A 20730-nucleotide genomic window follows, 5' to 3' on the forward strand; every position below is an offset into this window, starting at 1 on the left:
CTTGATTAGTAGTGTAAGAGTCGGTTATGAGTCGGTTATGAGTCGGTTAAGTTTCGTTTCCGGCCGACTGAGTGGCTGCTGACTCTCGGTTAAGCAGGGATCCACGAGCAGCGGTTATGAGTCGGTTAAGTTTCGTTTCTCTGTGTATTGTGCGTAAGTCAGTGAGTGGCTGAGTGCCTTAGTTTGGTAGTGGTCAAGTCGGGTGGTACGTTTTGTTTCTTTGCCAAGTGAGATGTAAGATGTTTGAATGGTGCCGTTTATTGATTATATATCAATTAAATGTGGTAGGACTCAACTGAGCCGGTTATATAGACTCTAGATTCATGATTCTTGAGTCGTCTTTGATGGACGGTTATATGAGCCGAATCTTTTTTTCCACCACTACTGAATATTAATTAAAAATGAATGAAAAATGGGTAAAAATAATTATGACGGGATTTTTATGACCCTGTCAGTCAAAATGACAAACAACGAAGTCTAGCGCAACCTCTGGTCTCAGATATGATTCATTCACATTCACTTCTTTAATAATTTTAATTATTTACACTTAAATAACTGATTGGAGGACATTTACCTACCTATTGTGCCTTATTGGGTAAGTTGCCTTTTCAGCATCATTATTAATATGTCACAGACTTTACCACCCCAGATTTTGGTCTTACTGAAGAACAAACAGGAAGTATGCATTTATTGATAAATGCCACAAAAAGACAATTTAAGACCAACTCTGAGTGTATGTACGGTTTATGCATAAGATCCATTACGGCTTATTATGATAAGCCCAGAAAATTACTTTAGTTTGCATGGTAACCAAATAAATTCCCTGCATGCCAATGTGATTATCCCTTCCTTTCCTGAAATGGAGAGAATTTCTACCGCACACTCAAAGAAAGTCATTTATCATTACATCCCCAAATCCATCTCACTTTCCAGCAGCAAACAATCCAAATATTTTCATCATACTGACACTATTTAAACAAAAGCTCTCTGCACATGAGCCACATGCCACGCGTCACCGTCTATTTCATATGTGCCTGCAGAAACAAGCCCCGACTTTTATAGAATCTGGCTCCTGTCTGGCGTCACCCTCAGAGACGAGCCCAACAGAACACAAACACGCCTTCATGGCGTCCAGCGATTTATCTGATATTTCACCATGTGCAACACAAACTGTAAACTATTTAAAGTTAGCATAGTTTTTGCAAAAAAATATTTAAAATAGTCAAGATCGTTGTATCCCTTAGCATCAAACATCCGCTGTAGCAGACACTTGTTATTTTTGAAGCACTCTTGGAAGCAGCAACTACAGCTGTCAGGTTAAACAACAATAAAAAAAAAACGATGAGCAGCTCCAGTACGTGTTGATAGCACGCTATTATAAAGACATTTAGATGCAAGAATAAAGTTTCATCCATGCATCTTCTAAAACTATTTGGTCTCTGTAGCGTCGAGCTTTGAGAAGTCATTCATGTTAAATATCAGCAGCCCTGATACCTTTAAAAACATGATGCATCGAGTGGTTCATCATCTTATTTGACATTAGTTTTTTTGTAAAATTGGTTGAGTAAAATAAACATGAAGAGCAACATGATTCTAAACCGTTGCTCCCTTCTAAACTTTAGAAGGTCACATTAGATCAAGTTGCTGTTTAGACTCATGGACAGATTTGACAGACTTTTTGTTTAAGAGTTTGTTCTTGAGCTACCAGGGAGCTGTTGAAGCCATGTCATGCAAGAGCCAAAGTCAAAGAGGTTTTTTCTTGTCATTTCTACCATCTGTAGCAGGTGCAGGACATAGTGAGATGAGAGGATGTTCCTCCAGGACCACGGAGCTACATGAAGGCATGACTGAGTACGATACGGGGGACTGAGCATAAGGTGCACGTGTGCAAGCTGTTGCAGACGATACAGGACGGTGCAAACAGAACGAACGGTGCAGCAGCAGTGCAAGATGAATGACTTCTCAAAGACAAACAATACAGGCAGTGCAAAACACTTGGGAGACAATGCAGAGAACAGAGAGCAGCGCCGACTAATAAGCAGGCTGACAGAGGATGAGTTAGGGTGGTCGTAAACATTTGACTGATTAGCATCAAAAGATGCAAAGACGTGTGCAAAGGGCTGACGGGTTATAAGTTTAGGTTCTGGTCATTTTGTGGTTGTGCGTGAGTGTCTATTTGTGTACGTTCAGTCCAGTTTCAGCGAGTTCAGGAGTCTGATGTTTTCAGAAAACACAAGGACAACCAGTGAGGTTGTTTTACGGCCTGTTGCGATCCGGCTCGAGGGCCACGGCGTTAAGTAGAGACACGTGATGGAGTTACAAAAATAAGGGTTTACTTTGTTGAAAGGAAGAGGCGACAGGTTAAGGTGATTAACCACAATCACTGCTGCTACAAGGCCAGTGGAGGTGCAGCACCAGGAAGCTTTAATTCTACGGATGCAACTAGGGAAACTAAATTATTAGTGGTTAGGGCTGGGTTTAAGTTGCTCGTCTCAAAAGTTGTCTGCCAAAAGCTACTGAGTGCAGAGTATGGATGAATCCACCAGGGGCCAGATGATAAATGTGTATACAGCAGGTTTCATAGAACTAATGGTTATGTGGGTGGTGCAGAGCTCTCAGGAGCTCATGTATCAAATATGATGAACTTGCCGTTGTGAGTTATTGCAAAGTATTACAAATCTGAAGTGAGTTTTTCTTCTTCTTTTCTGCTGCCTCTTGTTTTGGTTTGTTAAGCGGTTGGAAACCCAGCTTTACTATGGTTTCACAGTGAGATCACATGTTCTCCTCATTAACCTCATTTGACACGGTGCTATTTGACATATTGATGAGGCTAGCATCAGCGTTCATGCTAGCGTCTCCAAATGTCTCAGATTCCAAAGATATAGCTTGACATTTCGGTAAATACGGTTATTTGCTTTTGTTTTTTTTTGTTTTTTTTTGCAGAGACATACATTATTAGGTTTGATATCACTCTGTCGTCTGTCTGATAAATAACAAGCCAACGAGCGGGAAACAAATTAGCAGAAACTGACAAAGTTCATCTTTAAATCACTAGCAAGAACCAATTTATCTGTATTTGATGCGGTGAGAACTCCATTTAAATACTCAGCTGACAGCAAAGAGTTCTCCGCTCAGCAGGGACGTTGATAAGAGAAATAAAAACTTGATGAATCTGTTTTAAATGTACCTTCGAGGGAGGCATTAATCACGCATTGACGTGCATCAACTGTGTAAATCATGCGATTAATCGCGATTAACATTCCACACTGAAGACACACATTTTCTTTTATACTTCAATCACCATTTCCAGCTGTTAAACTTCAACCAGAAGTTTAATCTGATGCAACCGGGTCCACCCCAGATTCTGCTCCTATTAAAAGAAAAAAAAAAAAGAGCATCACTGGCGTCAAAGTGCCTACGGTATTAAGGCTGGAGTTAAAAAATCAAATGTCTAACACGAGCAGCGGCTTCAAAGCAACGCAGCACTCGAATCAATGCGCTCTGTTGCTTTCAATGAGGCTGCCAGACACCGGGGCTTCATTTGTCACTCGGATTTTAGCTACTGCTGTGAAGATGTAAACATAACAGCGGCTCTGTTGCGCCTGTGATCCAGCCGGATCTTGACCGGCTTCTTTTGAAGAAGATCAAACGGAGAGGCGACCAGATATATAGTAGCCGGGGCATACGTTTCAAGGAAGAGAGCTGGCGTCGGAAAACGCTGAGATTTAGCAGACGTCGGCCAGAGTCGCTGTTATAATAAGATATTTAGGATCCAGGCTGGAGTTATTAGCGTGGACCTCATCAGCCATCTGCTTCCTTCATGTTCACTCTGTCACCTCTATTTTAGTCACATAGAAGGAGCTATATAACACTTTGAAATCCATACATGCTCATTTTAAGAGCATACCGTGGTCGTGTGATTACAGCAGGCGACATCTGGCAGCATGAGCAAATACTACCTCGTGTCAAACCAAGAGAGAGAGAGAGAGAGAGAGAGAGAGAGAGAGAGAGAGAGAGAGAGAGAGAGAGAGAGACTGGTTTTTGGCACGAAACAATGAAGAATGTGATACTTTTCGTCTTCAATTACAGGTAAATCTTCGAGAATGTCTTGCAATGGCAGGTGGGAAAAAGAATCACCTCCAATGTGGTCCCTCGGCGAACACGCGGAGGCCGACAGCAAGAAACTAAATGGTTTGTGAAAGGTGGCGACACTGAGAATCCAAACCGCTGTGAGACAGAGACGGGTAGACACCGATGCTCAGGGCCTCACTCTCGAAAACTGATGGCACAGAGATGTTTATTGTAGACTGTGTGATAAAATTAGTTAAAAAGGTAAGACAGCAGTCCATCTTTAGGAGGAAGCATATTTCACTGAAGCTCTAGCGGCAGACCGGCAGGCCGAGTTTAATAAAAACCCCTTTAACACGTTTTAATATAAGTATGCAATTAATAGAAGAGAGTTCACATGCAGTTTGCACAGGTTCATTGGAATTCTTGTGTATTTCCCTGAGTCAAGCTTCTTAAAAATTAAAAAAAAGCATATAAAACAGGCATAGACAGTAAAAACAAATACAGTTAAATACTAAAAAATGCCAAAGTTGGAAAGTGCATTCATAGGCACAGAATAATATATATTCAAAATATATATGATAGACAAAATGTGTCTAATATAGGCACAAAAATCTGTATGAGGACATGGTCTTGGTGTCAACTCACTGAGGTTGTGCAGTGCAAACCGTTCAGAGTTGCTCATATTGCACACATATGAAAAAGTCTTGCACATTGTTCATTATAGCAACACTATCTTGGCAACATCATCCATAAGGGAGGGCTTATGTCCGCCCGGTAGAAGTGGGCTATCGTGGATTTGCGGCAATGTCGGCGACTGCTCTTCTAAGCGAGCTGGGCATACGTGGAAAAAGCCAGAGAACTGCGGTATGCAACATGTCCCGGGCAGCAGCGAGAGCTAGCGAGTGGCTACGGGTATGTCGGAAGCATGCTAGCTGGGGAACTAGCTAAAGGTAAGGATGGCTGCGTGACTTTAGTATGTTTGCAAATCATGATAGATGTGGTCGGTTTGGATCGTGGTTCAGTCCGCATCAACGGGGCGAATCACGGTAGATTTGTTTGTTTGTTACGTAGTTCAGCCAGCAGCGTTTGGTTAGCTTATGTTTCACAATGTTTGAATTATCCTCTGCTGCTCTGTGGGCCTACAAGCAGCATTTACTTAGTTTATTTAGATTGTAGGTTAATCGTCATATCACATGACTGTAGGTTTGGTAGGGTTTCTTAGTTGAACAGGGCCTCTATGTGTTTTGCCTGGGATCTTGGCACAAGGGATCGTAACATCTAATCCTGTGTATTACTGAAAATAAAATCAAGTGCCACTGACCAAAGTTAGGGCTGTAAAATGAATCTATTTTATATCATGATTTGAAAGAATGGTCACAGTTACTGTTGTAACGCATATAAAACACTTATACTTGGTTTCTGACCTGCACCACTTAATTCAGAGCAGCTGTTCTGAACCTACTTCCTCCACCAGTGCTTCACATTTTTCCCCATGTAGGAATCCCTGAGGTAAGTAACTTGCACTATAATAGATCAGGGAGAAGTCAGTTGTATCTTAATGTTTTCTACTGTTTTTGGTCAGGGAGCCTAGGGAAGGTCTACTGTATTGTATTTCTAGCCACGCAATATGGCGGCGTGAAGGCCAAGTTGACTTATGAAACTAAAACTGAAGACCATCTGTACAGCAACACCTGCAGGCAGGTGTGGCTGGGGGTCCTGGTGGAGGAGCTGAACTGCTTCTTGTCCCACTTCGAACAAAAAAAAAAACAAAAAAACACCAGAATCGGCTGCATCACTTCCAGCATCTTCACATCTTCACGGTGGAGGAGCCTGACATGAGGTGCACGCTAATAGGCGCCTCCCCACAAATTTCTGCGATACAGACCGCAAGAGCTGTGATTGGTCCGCTTGGTAGCAGCGTGTTTCCTCTTTAGTATTTCCGGCTGCTTCTCCATCTCCGCAATTTTCGAATTGGTGGAGGTTCAGAGATACAAATGTTTTTATAATGTGTATAATGTTAGACACAGCACCGACTAGTGTTTGGGTGGCGTTGTTACAGAGCGAGCCACACTGACAAGCTCACAAGTGTAAATGGCTCTCATCGGCGTAGGCTACGTACGTAGGTTACGGCGTCTACGTCCTGCAGTAATTTAAAATAACCTCAAGGACAGTTAACCCCAGGACAACAGCAGGACCCAACGGTGTCTCTGGTTGGGTGCTGAAGGACTGTGCAGACCAGCTCACAGGGGTCTTTACTAACATATTCAACCATCCTTAGCACAGGCCACTGTCCCATCCCGCCCCAAGTCCTCAACCATCATCCCTGTCCCAAAGACCCCCATCAGCAGTCATTATGAAGTGTTTTGAGAAACTGAAACTGGAGAACTTGGACCAACATTCAACCCCCACCAGTTCAATAGATCGACAGAGGACGCTTCAGCCACAGACCTCCACACAACTCCCATCTGGAACAGAAGGACACTTGTACCAGGCTTCTTTTTATTGACTTGTGCTTCAGAAATCTTTTATTTTCTTAATGCTGTTTGTGTTATGTGCGTCTATCGGGGCCTTTTTATTTTAGCATTGTTGCCTGCTTCAAAATCTTCAGAGCAGTGAGGAAATGTGAACTGTGAGACACATCAGCCAAGAGAAACATTACAAAAAATGTATATATTTATCTATATTTCTTGCAGGCTCAAACTGGCTTAACGTCAGGATCTTTATTATCTAATTGTATGATGGTGTGCATAATAAATGATGTGCTACAGCGTGGCTGTGTATCTGTAGTCTATAAAAAGCCTCTGGTGTAATCATAACAATAAACTGATACTCATCAGCCTTCAGGGTGATGGTTAAAGATTTATGGCAACACATTTATGATTGTTCTTGCAAAGAGTCTGGATTGCTTGCAGTCATTAGGAGAAAAAAGAAAACGCCAAGAGCACGGGGGGAAAACAGAAGGAAACGTAGCAGAAGGTAATAACGTTAAAGTCCATCTTCCCCCGGATGCATCGGTCCGTTTGCACTTCACACTCATCCTGCAGAGCAAACAGCCCGTGCAGCCCACTCCTGCTCAGCGTGTAGCCACTCAGCGGCCCGCTGCCGTACGAGCTGAGGTGAGTGCACACGGCGCCACAACAGCAGCACAGCGTGCAACATGTAAATGTATTACAAATAGAAGTGAGTTAAATTGGCTTTCAGTTTAATCACACCCTCCAACCGTCCAAGAAATGAACGCATTACCCCTTCGTCCCACATCTTCCTCCCTCGTGCAATCCATATTTCACAGGTTAGATCAAGTCAAGTGAAGAATTAGCACCGCTAGCTCTTAATCTCAACAAACCAACCAACATTCATATAATCTCAGCTGATGACGAAAAGTTCTTTTAACATCTTTCTCAAGTTTCTGTTAAAATTTGTGCAGCATTTGTCTGGAAACCCAGGTGGTGTGAAAAAAAAGAATAGATTGCTTCTCTAAGAAAAATGGCATTTGATCCTAAAAAGAAATAAATCATGCAGGCAGCAGATGAGTCTGTTCCACCGACCAGGAACCAGATGGAAACCAGAAGTGATCGAGCTCCAGCGCTAACAAACCTCTTATCAAACTCATTTCATTATGTTTTATTGGCTAAAACCAACGGCTGATGTTGGGGGAAACATTGCCAGCTGTGATTTATGCATCGGATCAATCTTTCCTTGAGCTCATTAGCTTCACAGTTGTGAATCGGGACATTAATTATTTGCTTCCGAAAGTTTGTGAAAAAACTAAAAATTGGAAAAAGTCAGAATGTCCCAGATGCTGCTTCAGTCAGAAAATCGACATTTCACATCTTGAAAGAATCAGATAAACCGATTTCTTGACTTACTTCCAGCTGATGAAGGCTGCACTTAGAGAGATTTGATAGGTTCACAAAAAGTTTTACCATGACTGTTTTATTGTTGAAATGGTGCCGTTTCCCAGCTGCATTAAAACATTTCCCGTCAGCGTGGTTACAGGCAGTTCTAGGCAAGGTTCTCCTGTCCTGTTTGCCCCAGAGTTCCCCTTTGCCTTTCAAACTGGAAGTTGTCGCCAGTGTGGTTGGGGCTGGACCTGTCCTTCTGCAAAAGGAAAACCAAGGCATCGATCATCCAGTGAGTTAGTTTACCCGCAATTTAACAAGCATCGACTGAAATGGACTGAATTCACCTTTGAGAAGGCAATGCTTAAGAAGGGTACATTTCAAGGTCTACCTGGGACCAAGTATTAAACCTATTAAGGTTCAAATACCCCTTGTATTCCTCTCCAGAATGTATAACCCCAATCAGCCACCTTGTGACAATTCAGTGTTCTGCTGGGAAACTTTTGGTCCTGGCATTGATTGGTGTGGATGTTACTGAGACATGTAGCACCCATCTAGACCAGACCAGGCGCCCCCACCAGCCATCCCCAGGAGGATGCAGCCACAAAACACTTTAGGAAAAACTCAAAAAAACCTGAAGAACAGCACAAGGTGTTGACCTGGCCTCCAAATTCACTCGATCCCAAACTGATCAAGTATCTGTGGGATGATCCACAGAGGCCCCTCCCCTCAAAGATCCCCCCACTAACAACGTTCTGTCGCCAGACACCACAGGACACCTTCAGAAGGCCCATGCCCATTCTCGGAGACCTGCACAATATTAGGAAGGTGGTCATAATGTTATGACTGATCGGTGTATATGATGTAGGAGTTGATTGCTCCACCTGTGAAGTCTGTTGGTGCCTGCTAATTGGTTGATTCAACCCCAGATCGTCCAATCAGTGCCCAGGACCCAGCCAGAGGACTCAGTTTTGTTATATTTTATTTGGCCCAACCACATGGTTCAATATTTCCACATCATATATCCATGAAGCAGTGTTCAGTTCCAGTTTTTGTATTTTTTTTTTTTTTTTTTGTATTTAAATAAATCCGATTAAATCTGCCCTAGTTCCACCTAGGGACGTAACAGCGCTTATGCTGTTTCCATCTATACAGTACACAGGACTGTCCTCTTCAGAAATACAGAAATACAGCATCAGAAGGACCTTAGAAGACTGGAACATAAAACAGCAGCATTTTTCAAAATAAAAGCATCTGCCTTTGAAGACTAACTTTTCAAAGTTCTCTCAGATGTCCTGCATTATTTATATTTGCCATTTTGAGTGCAGTTTAACTCGCGGTGCTGCAGTCGCACATAAGAGGATTGAACTGACCCGGACGGCGTTAGAGCCGTGCTCCTCCTATTAACCTATGCAGGGTTGGCTTTCCCTCCTGCTCCGCTCTCCGACCTCCTCCTCCTCCTCCTCCTCCTCCTCCTCCTCCTCTACTTCCTTTTTTTTTCTCTTTTTTCTCCAGGCAACAACACACACACACACACACATTCACGCTGCTTATTCCCTCTCAAGAGTCACACGCTGTTGTGAAAACAGCCCAGAGTATTTAGGGACACTCCACGGCAGCAGGGCGCCTCTGAATCTTTCATGCACACATTTATGCTACAGAATATTCACACAGACTTGTGAAGAAAATGGTGAAGAAGAAGTTGGATTCTTTGCTCTTTTTGTACATACTTATACACTGCCTGGCCAACAGAAAAATAAGTCGGAGCCTCTTATTGGATAAGTACTGAATGGGTGATTATCTTTCAGCTGGCAACAAGTTATTTAAGCCCAACTGATGCAATGAGTAGCTTCTCATTTCTTAAACAACCATGTCTAAAGACACATCCTGTGGTCGTGGAAAAGATGTTAGTCTGTTTGAGAAGGGTCAAATCATTGGCATGCATCAAGCAGAGAAAATATCTAAGGAGATTGGAGAAACTACAATCAAATGGAAGAAAACCAACAGTAGAACTCAGGGCTATGTTTAATAGTGGAAGTAAGAACATTTCCACACGTACAATGTGAAGGGAACTCAAGGGATTGGGACTGAACAGCTGTGTAGCCTTAAGAAAACCACTGATCAGTGAGGCTAACTGGAAAAAAAGGCTTCAGTTTGCTCAGGAGCATAAAGATTGGACTCTGGAGCAATGGAAGAAGCAGTGATGTCCAACCATTACTGCTCAGGGGGAAGCTGGAAGGAGCTGGAGTTAACAGTATGGCTGCATGGACCATCGACTACCTCTCCAACAGGCCGCAGTATGTGAGGCTTCACGACTGTGTGTCTGATGTGGTACCCTGCAGCACGGGGGCGCTGCAGGGTACTGTGCTCTCTCCCTTGCTCTTCACCCTGTACACATCGGACTTTAGACACAGCATGGACAGCTGCCACCTCCAGAAGTTTTCTGACGATACAGCCATTGTTGGGCGTGTACCTCAGGGAAACGATCTGGAGTACCTGGAGGTCATCGCCAACTTTGTGGACTGGTGTGCTCTGAACCACCTGCACATCAATGCCAGCAAGACAAAAGAGGTGGCGAACGACTTCAGTAGGAAACCACAGCTGACTGCACCGGTGAACATTCAGGGCTTGGACATTGAGGTCGTGGAGGATTACAAGTACCTGGGTGTTCACCTCAACAATAAACTGGACTGGACACACAACACAAACGCCCTGTACAAGAAGGGCCAAAGTCGTCTCCACCTGCTTAGACGACTGAGGTCCTTTGGAGTGTGCAGGACACTGCTCAGGACTTTTTACGACTCGGTGGTGGCTTCTGCCATCCTATATACAGTTGTCTGCTGGAGCAGTGGGAGCTCAGAGAGGGACAGGAAGAGACTCAGCAAACTGGTCAGACGGGCCGGCTCTCTCCTGGACTGCTCTCTGGACTCCATCGAGGAGGTGGGTGAGAGGAGGACGTTAGCCAAGCTGACATCAATCATGGACAACCCCTCTCACCCACTGCATCAGACTGTAAGAGACCTAAGCAGCTCCTTCAGCAGCTGACTGCTGCACCCAGGCTGCTAGAAGGAACGCTACCGCAGGTCATTCATTCCAGCTGCCGTCAGGCTGTACAACACCAGCCTGAGTCAATAAAAACTGTACTTTTGCACAAATTAATCAGTTTTTTTGCACGAACCACTACCTCACCAACTCATAGTTTTTTTTCAAAGTTTAAGCAACTATTTATTTGTAAAGTTTATTCCACCACCACACTGTATATACAGAATGTCTTTATTTTTCTCTCTATATTTGTTCAGAGTATTGTTATTTTTTGTATATTTTTCTGTATATATATTTTTTTTGTATTTGTGTTTTTTTCTCTGTCGAAGTCGTCACTGTTTTCTGTATATATATATTTTTTTTGCCAAATTCCATGCTACTGTACTGTGACAAGGAAATTTCCCATACGTGGGATAAATAAACATGTCTTATCTTATCTGTCTTATGTGGTCTGGTGAGTCCAGATTTACCCTGTTCCAGAGTGACGGGGGCATCAGGGTAAGAAGAGAGGCAGATGAAGTGATGCACCCATCATGCCTAGTGTCTACTGTACAAGCCTGTGGGGGCAGTGCTATGATCTGGGGTTGCTGCAGTTGCTCAGGTCTAGGTTCAGCAACATTATGTGTCCAAAGAATGAGGTCAGCTGACTACCTGAATATACTGAATGACCAGGTTATTCCATCAATGGATCATATTCCAAGATGACAATGCCAGGATTCACGGGGCTCAGATTGTGAAAGAGTGGTTCAGGGAGCATGAGACATCATTTTCACACATGGATTGGCCACCACAGAGTCCAGACCTTAACCCCATTGAGAATCTTTGGGATGTGCTGGAGAAGGCTTTGTGCAGTGGTCAGACTCTCCCATCATCAATACAAAATCTTGGTGGAAAATGAATGAAACACTGGATGGAAATAAATCTGGTGACATTGCAGAAGATTACTGAAACAATGCTACAGAGAATGTGTGCAAAAGGAGGTACAATGAAATATTAGAGTGTGTTTTTTTGGCCAGGCTGTGTATATATATCCCAACTCTATTTCTATATTATCCTCTGTGGGAAAAATATTGTGACACAGACTATTCGCTGGAGCCCTTCTCCTCACAAATAGCCTTTAATGAAAGCGCTGGGAGATAAGAATGGTTAGCCTTGGCACAGCTTCACTGAGTTACTGTCGTCGTGCCGGAGTGATGAATAGAGACGTAGAAGATAGCGGAAGGAAAAAAAAAATGAGACATGGCGGGACATCAATAGACGACACACACAGATCGGAGGAATCTGAAAACATTCAGCGCGATGCAGGGAAGCGGATCGTGACGATCGCACAAGAGCCAAAGTCACATTCCACTTTTACTCTTGTGCAAGCATCCGCTGAACACCTCACGTAATCACGTCCACTTTATCCTTTTTCGGCGCAACACAAATGGCTCCGTGCGGCCTCTTAGTCAAGAGGCTAATCATTTATTCGACCTACGGCCCCATGGAGGAGCACCATTCATCTTGGAGAGTGCTGGAAACAGCCTTGAGAAAATAGGGTTTTGTTTTTGTGGAGAGAGAGAGAGAGAGAAAGAGACGGGGCTGCTTTGTTCGGAGTCTGGAAAGTCAGTCACCCACACATCATGATTCTTCACGTTGAATCTTGCACACCCAGCTAGACCCAATGATTATTGTAATTGCTGTTATTTTCAGAATCAATTCAGCCTTTGCTCCGTCAGAAATAACAGCTATCCTCAAATGGATCGTCTCTATGTTTGTTTTAAAGGTACTTCCTCTCACATGTTCAGTCTGCCGCCCACTGCCGGAGAAGGTCAAGGTGTCAGGGACCCAGAAGTAACATGCGCTACGTCACAGGTGTCAAACATACGGCCCGTGGGCTAAAAACGGCCCGCCAGAGGGTCTGATCTGGCCCGCAGTGTGAATATGCAAAGTGCGAAAGTAACTGATATTCCTAATTTGTCCACTGTTTTAGAAAGAGAAGTGGACAGAGGACAACACTGAGACCCAGGACTAAACAGCAGACAGCAATGTTACCAAATTACTCTTATTTTTCTTAGATGTTTAATTTTTCTTAAAGGATAGTTTATTAAATGTAAACATTCTCCTAATTTACTTCTTCTTTGCACTAAAACAAATGGAAAAATCTGGAGTCGTCGATAAGGAGTTTGACTACGTCCTTGTCCATATTTCGGTAATGCCGTTATTTTTTCCAGCTTCTTTCCTCCAAAATATTTACGAGGGACGCGAGAGAGGCAGTCGTCAAAATGATTCAGTATAAAGTTAAACTGGATAAAATAATCAGACTATTGAGGACATGACATGACCGAACTGGTTTATACTGAAATACTTTCCGTGTTTATAAGTGATGAGTTTACAAGACACAAAGTGGGGTCAAGGCCGAGACTGAGTTTAAATTGTTTTAAGGATCTTAAAGAAAAGATGCTCGAGCAACTTGATCCAACCAGGATTTAAATAAATTAAATAAAACTAAATTTGGAACAGACTGATGAAAAGTGATCAGCCACAACATTATGACCACTGACAGTAGAAGTAAATAACATTGACCATCTTGTGACGATCCAATGTTCTGCTGTATTACATCCTGTATGAAGGTACAGGAACCTCACACCTGCATGTTGCTCTCTGCTTTGTTTTGTTGCTGGACACTGGAAAGGATCATCAACTTAAACCTACACCGATCAGGCATAACATTATGACCACCTTCCTAATATTGTGCAAGTCTCCCTTGTGGTGACTCAACAGAGAATGGACATGGACCTTCTGAGGGTGACCTGTGGTGTCTGGCAACACAATGTTGTTAGTGGGGGGGCTTTGAGGGGAGGGGCCTCTGTGGATCATCCCACAGATACTTGATCAGTTTGGGATCTAGTGAATTTGGAGGCCAGGTCAACACCTTGTGCTGTTCTTCGCTGTTCTTTTTTTTTTTTTTTGTTCCTAAAGTGTTTTTGTGTGTGTGTCTGTGTCAGGCTGCATCCTGCTGGGGATGGCTGCTGCCATCAAGGAGTGTCATTGCTATGGGGTGGGGGTGCCTGGTCTGGTCTAGGTGGGTGCTACATGTCTAAGTAACATCCACACCAATGAATGCCAGGTCCAGAAGTTTCCCAGCAGAACACTGGACCGTCACAAGATGGTCGATGTTATTCACTTCTCCTGTCAGTGGTCATAATGTTGTGGCTGATCAGTGTATAGCTGATGTAGTTCTATGTTTGGCCATAACCAGCATCTGAAAGGAGAAAACGCAGCAGAAACAGCAATGATCAAATCTTTGGAATCGTTCCTTGAGCAACTATTGAACCAGAATTAAAAAAAGTAAAACAAAACAATTAGAGATTCATGAAAAGTTTCTTCTATTGGATTAAACCCCAATTATTCCACTTCTCTCTGCATTTACATGTTGCAGAGAAGGAGCCAGCATCGCACAGCTGGCCTGCATGCCGCTGCATCTGCTCTCTGCTCTGTTTCGTGGCTGTTTCAAGATATTTTCGTCTTTAGATTTCAGTAATAACCTTCCTCTGCTATTAAAAACTGAGGATGTGATCCTTTGTTGATGTTGCCGGCGGTCTGTTGTTCATTTCCTGGCAGTAGGAAAGCAAATTACTCTAATCACCCAACAGCAAGATGAATCTGTATTGATCCGTTTAGGATTTAATTTGATAAATTAAATTAATGTTTAGTTTGTGTGTGCGCACACGGCCGGAATGTTGGAGACGCAGTTGCGCGTAAAAACTGCCAGTGGTCATGGCGCACATGCACCGAGTAGAGCCCGTGGCAAACATCTCATGTGTTACCTTTCATTGGTCTCTGTGCGTAAAGAGCCACCTGAGAGAACAGAACATCTACACCCACCTGGAGCACAGTCTTCATTGTGACAGGAGACACGATGGTGGTGCATATCTTCTCGTCCTGGCGAGTCACCTGGCCCATGATGAAGAGCATCGGCGTGGCCAGCGCGAAGGACGCGATCCACATGGCGCTGATGAGCTTCTTGGTGCGGCTGCGGGACATGATGCTCTTGGCTTTGAACGGGTGGCAGATGGCCATGTAGCGCTCCACGCTCAGGCTGGCGATGTTGAGCGCGGTGGCATAGGAGCAGCTGTCCCGGAGGAAGTAGTAACCCCTGCACACGGCGTCCCCGAACACCCACGGGTGGTGGAACCAGATGAAGTTGTAGAGCTCGATGGGCATGGAGAGGACGAGGATGAGCAGGTCGGACACGGCGAGGCTGGCCAGGTGATAGTGCACCGTGCTCTGGAGGTTCTGCAGGGTCTTTTTGGTCAGCAGGGTGTAGAGGGTGACCGAGTTCCCCAGAGAGCCCACGGCGAACAGAGCCACGTAGATGACAGTTACTATCACCTTGGAGTAAACGTCCGTGTTGACTTCCAAGTCCTCCTCCTCCGTTTTGGAAGCGGCGGTGGTGTTGTCAAACCCAAGCAGAGAGTTATTCCCAAAGAGTCTCTGCGCCAGCGCGCCGAAGCCAAGCAAGCCGTGCACGGAGCCCGTTAAGTTTAAGTTTAAATCCATTCTGCTTTTACGCGTGCACACATGGAAACAGAGAATCTTCAAACTACATGAGCGCGCGATGACTTTCACTTGGAGTAAAAACCTGTTCGCTCTGTGGTAGTCGGAGGAGAGCAGCTTTTATATTTGGCACGGTGGGAGGCGTGCTCGCCATTGGCGCGGCTGCGATGACGCACGGCCATTCAGCGAGTGGAGCTCTTGTCACTTTTGTCCGTTTATGTTTCACCTTGGAAGCAAACAGCGCGCCGGAGCAACAAATCAAGAGCAGTGTGCGTTTAATTTTCAAGCACGCCCTCTGAAAGACATTTCTGTGTCATTTAGATCCGGAACCATCTCCTCCCTCAACTGTTAATCTGACACAGAAGGGGCCAATAAATACTGCTTATACTGATACTGGTGGGTGCCGGAGAGCCCAGTGGGCTGCGGTCGAGCCTGTGCCTTCGGTGCTAATGATTCCATTCTGGTTGCAGAAATATTACAGCGAGGCAGGGCGGAGAGGAAATGTTGCTCTAATGGTTACTTCACAACAGCTGCCCCCGCTGAAACCAGTGTAGCAGAGCAGGTCCACCGCTCTCTGACACACACTCACAGCATCAGTGTTAATTCAGAACACCATAATGGGTTTTTGTACAAATCATTAGCATTCTTTTGGGCCATGTCCCTGCCAGGCAGCTCCTTTCCAATCCCATTTGTTGCATGCACAGGCAAACACACATGAACCATAATAAACTATAGCACATTAAAGCATGTTTGTGTTTAGCGATGCATTCTAATAGCTCCTTGGAGACTCTGCATGGCGTCAACTCTTGACATTCTCCTCACTGTAAGGAAATGCCTGTCTTCTTAAATAGGAAATCTCTTTATGTTTCCGGTGGAGGGGGGCCACTCTGACTCCTACAGAGTTCTATATATTTGGCTGACGCGCTGTCACAGAGACACATGCATCAGTATCGCTGCTAATAAGCCCCGAGCAGCTCGTCACGGTTTAGTCCTGTGTCCCTGCAGAAGCTTGAACGTGATGTTTACCGTGGGACAGGATGTCCGTCTCTGGTAATGGGTTTTCCTTATCTCCTACACTTCCTTAAAGAGGTCAAAGGGCTTTGGGATGGTTAGAGTATAAACAAAAATAAAAATAAAAGACTTTATCCATAGATCTAAACTGTTAAATGTGTGCGCAGTGTGTTATCACTGTTTACTTTGAAGGTGTAATTTAGATTGAACGCGAGGAGAAGATGCACAAACTTGCTTCGCCAACTGAATTGCTTGATGTCACTTCAAGTCAACTAGTTGCACACAAACACGTTAGTTTGTCCGGCATCAAATGACACGTTTCTGCTGTTGTTTAAATTAAAACTGCATATTTAAAGGAACTGCTTTCAAATATAGTAAATATAGTTTTGTCACTGCAAAATGTGTGTAGAATATAAAAAAAAGAAACAGCTGAATTCTGCCAAGCCTGATTTTAATTTTTTTTCCTCTGCCATTTCTTGGGATAGTTAAAGAGGCGAAGAGTGAGCCTTTGGATACAGCGTGTACCGATGGAGAGTACTGCCAGGAAACCTTTTTAAATCTCCTGCCCCCGGCCTCACAACTCTCAGCTCACCCCATGGATGAAATGAAACAGAATTTAGAACCCAAAGAAACCGAACTGAAAGAAGGCCACATAATACATCCAACATATCCGCGTACAAAGTGGAAGACGCGCAGAGCCGGTACGAGTATATCTAACACGGCCCGAAGAAGCAGAGCATGCTCTCTTTTGATGAGCTGATGTGACTCATATGGAGTAAAAATGGAGAGAAAATGACCTCGGTGATGATGATGACAGATTTGTTTTAGATGATGTATGCTTAAAAGGTTCGGTGCATTTATGTGCAGTTTTAAAAATAGGAAAAAAAACAATATATCTGGTGCAACTTTGCCAGTTACTGAGGTGCATGGAGGAGGAAAAAAAACTGGACTTGCACTTGCATGAAACAACTTTATTAGATCGAAACAGCCAATAATGCACATGCAATATACATGTAAGCCGATGGGGCACCTGTAAGGTCATGGGGCATCAGGCCAACCAATCACATGCCTCCGCACCATTCACACTCACACCTACGGCCAATTTAGAATCACCAATGAACCTAACCAGCATGTCTTTGGGGCGGTGGGAGGAAGCTGGAGTACCTGGAGAGAACCCACACAGACACAGGGAGAACATGAAAACTCCACACAGGAAGGAACCAGTCGGCCCATGGATTAGAACCTAGAACCTTCTTGCTGTGAGGCATCAGTGCTAACCACCACACCACTGTGCCACCCCAAGTTATGATCGATTTATCTAAATTCATATCCGCTGCCATTTAAAATGATCACTATCTGGTTTATGTGGGATCTAACAGAACATGTTTTCAGTCGGTAATTGCTGAAAATGTTGAGTGTTTTCAATGAAACAGTTTTCCAAGGACTAATGTACTGTGGCATTTACAGAGAACGAGGGAACCACAGCCACTCGGTGCTTGAGGGCTTCAAGGCTTTGGAACATCAGTGGCAACGAAGAAGACAATGAAAGAGACACAGGAAGGTCTTTTCAAATATTTCTGCGCACTTTTAACACAGAGGTTGACATCTCTGCCGAGAATGCTCTGACAAGAAAAAAACATTTAATCTTTCTAATTGGATCCCACCAGAGAGAGATGTCCTTTCCATGCTCACTAGATACAACAATTTTTCCAAACGTGTCTTTAAATCTAAGATATTAAAAAGCCTCATTAACATAAAGGCCTTGGTCAAGAGAAATAATTAGTCCGACTTCCTTTAAAATGTCATCCTTTAATTTGCAGCTTTTTTTTTTTGCATGCACGCAAAATGCAGGCGAGATACTTTAATCACTGGAGATGATATCTCTCAGTTGTAATTCATTTATATTGTGTGTGTGCAGTAGCAGCACAAAACGCGATGGGGTTAAATGTCACGGGCAACATCGAGTCCAGCGTCTAAGAGACTGGTGACCTCCTCTAGGTCTCATAAATACCGGGAATACGAGCGCAAGAATAACCCTTCCATCCTGGTGTTACCGGCCGTGGAGAGGATGCGACACTGAAGCATTGCAGCGTGCCCATGTTTGGCCGGCATCTATTAATCATCTAAAGGAGTTTTACGGTTAGGCCAGACGCAATGCACAGCTAATCAGAGCAATAACTCAGAGGCAGTGAACCTTTTGATTCCATTATCATTATTATTAGTATTATTAGAACTACAATTTTATCGTTGTGAGAAAAAGAACGATTAATCTTTAATGTGCACGAGATACCTGCATATGTTTGGTGATTTCATCCCTCACTCAAAAGGAATACGAATGATAACCCATATCTGCACGGGGCTAGAACCACTCGGTGACTTCCTCTTATTTGTAACAAGGTTTGTTTGCTTGGTTTTATGGATTATGGAGGGTTAGTTAGAAATGTTAAATTAAAAAAAAGGTTGTGCAGCAACATGAGGTTTATCCTCAAACTAAAAACAATGATGAGATGGATGATGGCCACAGGCTGAAACGCATTTAAACAGGCTCAATGGTAATTAAGTGGCAGCCTGCTAATATACACCAATCAGCCACAACATTATGACCACTGACAGGAGAAGTAAATAACATTGATCATCTTGTGACAGTTCATTATTATGCTGGGAAACTTCTGGACCTGGCATTCATTGGTGTGGATGTTGCTTAGACATGTAGCACCCACCTAGACCAGACCAGGCACCCCCACCCCGTAGCAATGACACTCCTTGATGGCAGCAGCCATCCCCAGCAGGATGCAGCCTGACACAGACACACACACAAAAACACTTTAGGAACAACTAAAAAAAAAAAAAACATGAAGAACAGCACAAGGTGTTGACCTGGCCTCCAAATTCACTAGATCCAACCCATCCTATTGTACTGTTCCCCCTGCTTCCACAACATGCTGTCCACTACCAACAGGAACAAGCTCACAAAAATCACACACACACTGCATCCAAGATCATTAACCACCCCACACCTAACCTCTCAGAACTCAACCACAGAGCTGTCACACGCCTCGCACCGACAATATCCAATGACCCGGATCACCCCCTCAACCCACACTTCTCACTGCTGCCATCTGGGCGCAGATACAGAACTCTAAAGTGGAGAAGGGCGCTCTTTAACAAGAGCTTCGTACCCTCTGCTATTATGGCACTTAATAATCTGCCCCATTAAACCTTGTGCGGACCCAGCCCTCCTGAGTGTGAAGATATCATGTACTGTTGTTCAATGTACGGTTGTGTTCGCTTTTTGTTTGTATGTATATGTTGGTCATGTCTGCATTATATGCACTGTTTTGTGTTTTCTGTGACAGACTGTGGAAACAAATTTCCCTATGGGACAATAAAGGCTATCTATCTATCTATCTATCTATCTATCTATCTATCTATCTATCAATCAAGTATCTGTGGGATGATCCACAGAGGCCCCTCCCCTCAAAGCCCCCCCACTAACAACATCCTGTTCCCATGAGTCACCACAAGGGAGACCTATACAACCATTACATAATGTTATGGCCGATCGATGTAGATCACAGCAAACAGGAAAACATGCCCTACATTTTTCTGTTCTGGATTCCTGTGAAGCTGAATTGTTGAATGAAACAACGGACAAAGACCAAGACGTCGTCTGTCTCATTATGTTCAAAGTTAATCTTAAAGGTGAGATCTGCACAAGAGCATCTTTGCAAATGGTGTTTTTTATGTTAAATGACAGGACTTAAATGTCTCGGTAGCATCCACTTGACATTTCAGCATTTTGAAAGGTCCCACAGTAACATGAATGATCAACCAGGGACTGTTTGGTTGATAGATTCGTCTAAAAAAATTATAAATAAATAAATAAAAATGACAAGTACTGCCATCCAGAGCCCCAGCTGGGAGAGTGCTGCAATTTACCCCTCATGACAACTCCTTTTCTACCCATGGTGCCTTTCTGCCTATTGATTTGGCCACTGTGTGTGTGTGTGTGTGTGCAGGATAGGGTGTTTCATATTTCATATGTGTTACACGGGGAATACCCGGAGGTTGCGAGCTATTGATTTAAGTGCGGCCTGAATCCTGAAGGGCTTTAAAGAAATGTCGAAGTTTGAATTTACACACGTGGGAAGGTCGGGTTTCAAGGGTCAAAGTTCATGTTGGTGAAAAACAAACAGGCTGCTAATCTGACAGAACAGATTCTGGGCGG

At 43.8% G+C, this 20730-nt stretch overlaps 1 protein-coding gene across 1 annotated transcript in view; it reads right to left on the reverse strand.

The window, feature by feature from the left end:
• The window catches only part of ntsr1 (neurotensin receptor 1 (high affinity)), a 48091-nt gene extending 32594 nt beyond the window's left edge, over positions 1-15497 (reverse strand). Inside the window, exon 1 of the mRNA XM_084552650.1 lies at positions 14820-15497. Coding sequence (XP_084408776.1) covers positions 14820-15494 — 675 coding nt within the window. The 5' untranslated portion in view covers positions 15495-15497. The remainder of the gene's footprint in view (positions 1-14819) is intronic.
• Between the last annotated feature and the right edge of the window lie 5233 nt (positions 15498-20730).

The sequence above is a fragment of the Chelon labrosus genome (genome assembly GCF_963514085.1).
Source record: "Chelon labrosus genome assembly, chromosome: 10".
Taxonomy (NCBI): Eukaryota; Metazoa; Chordata; class Actinopteri; order Mugiliformes; family Mugilidae; genus Chelon; species Chelon labrosus.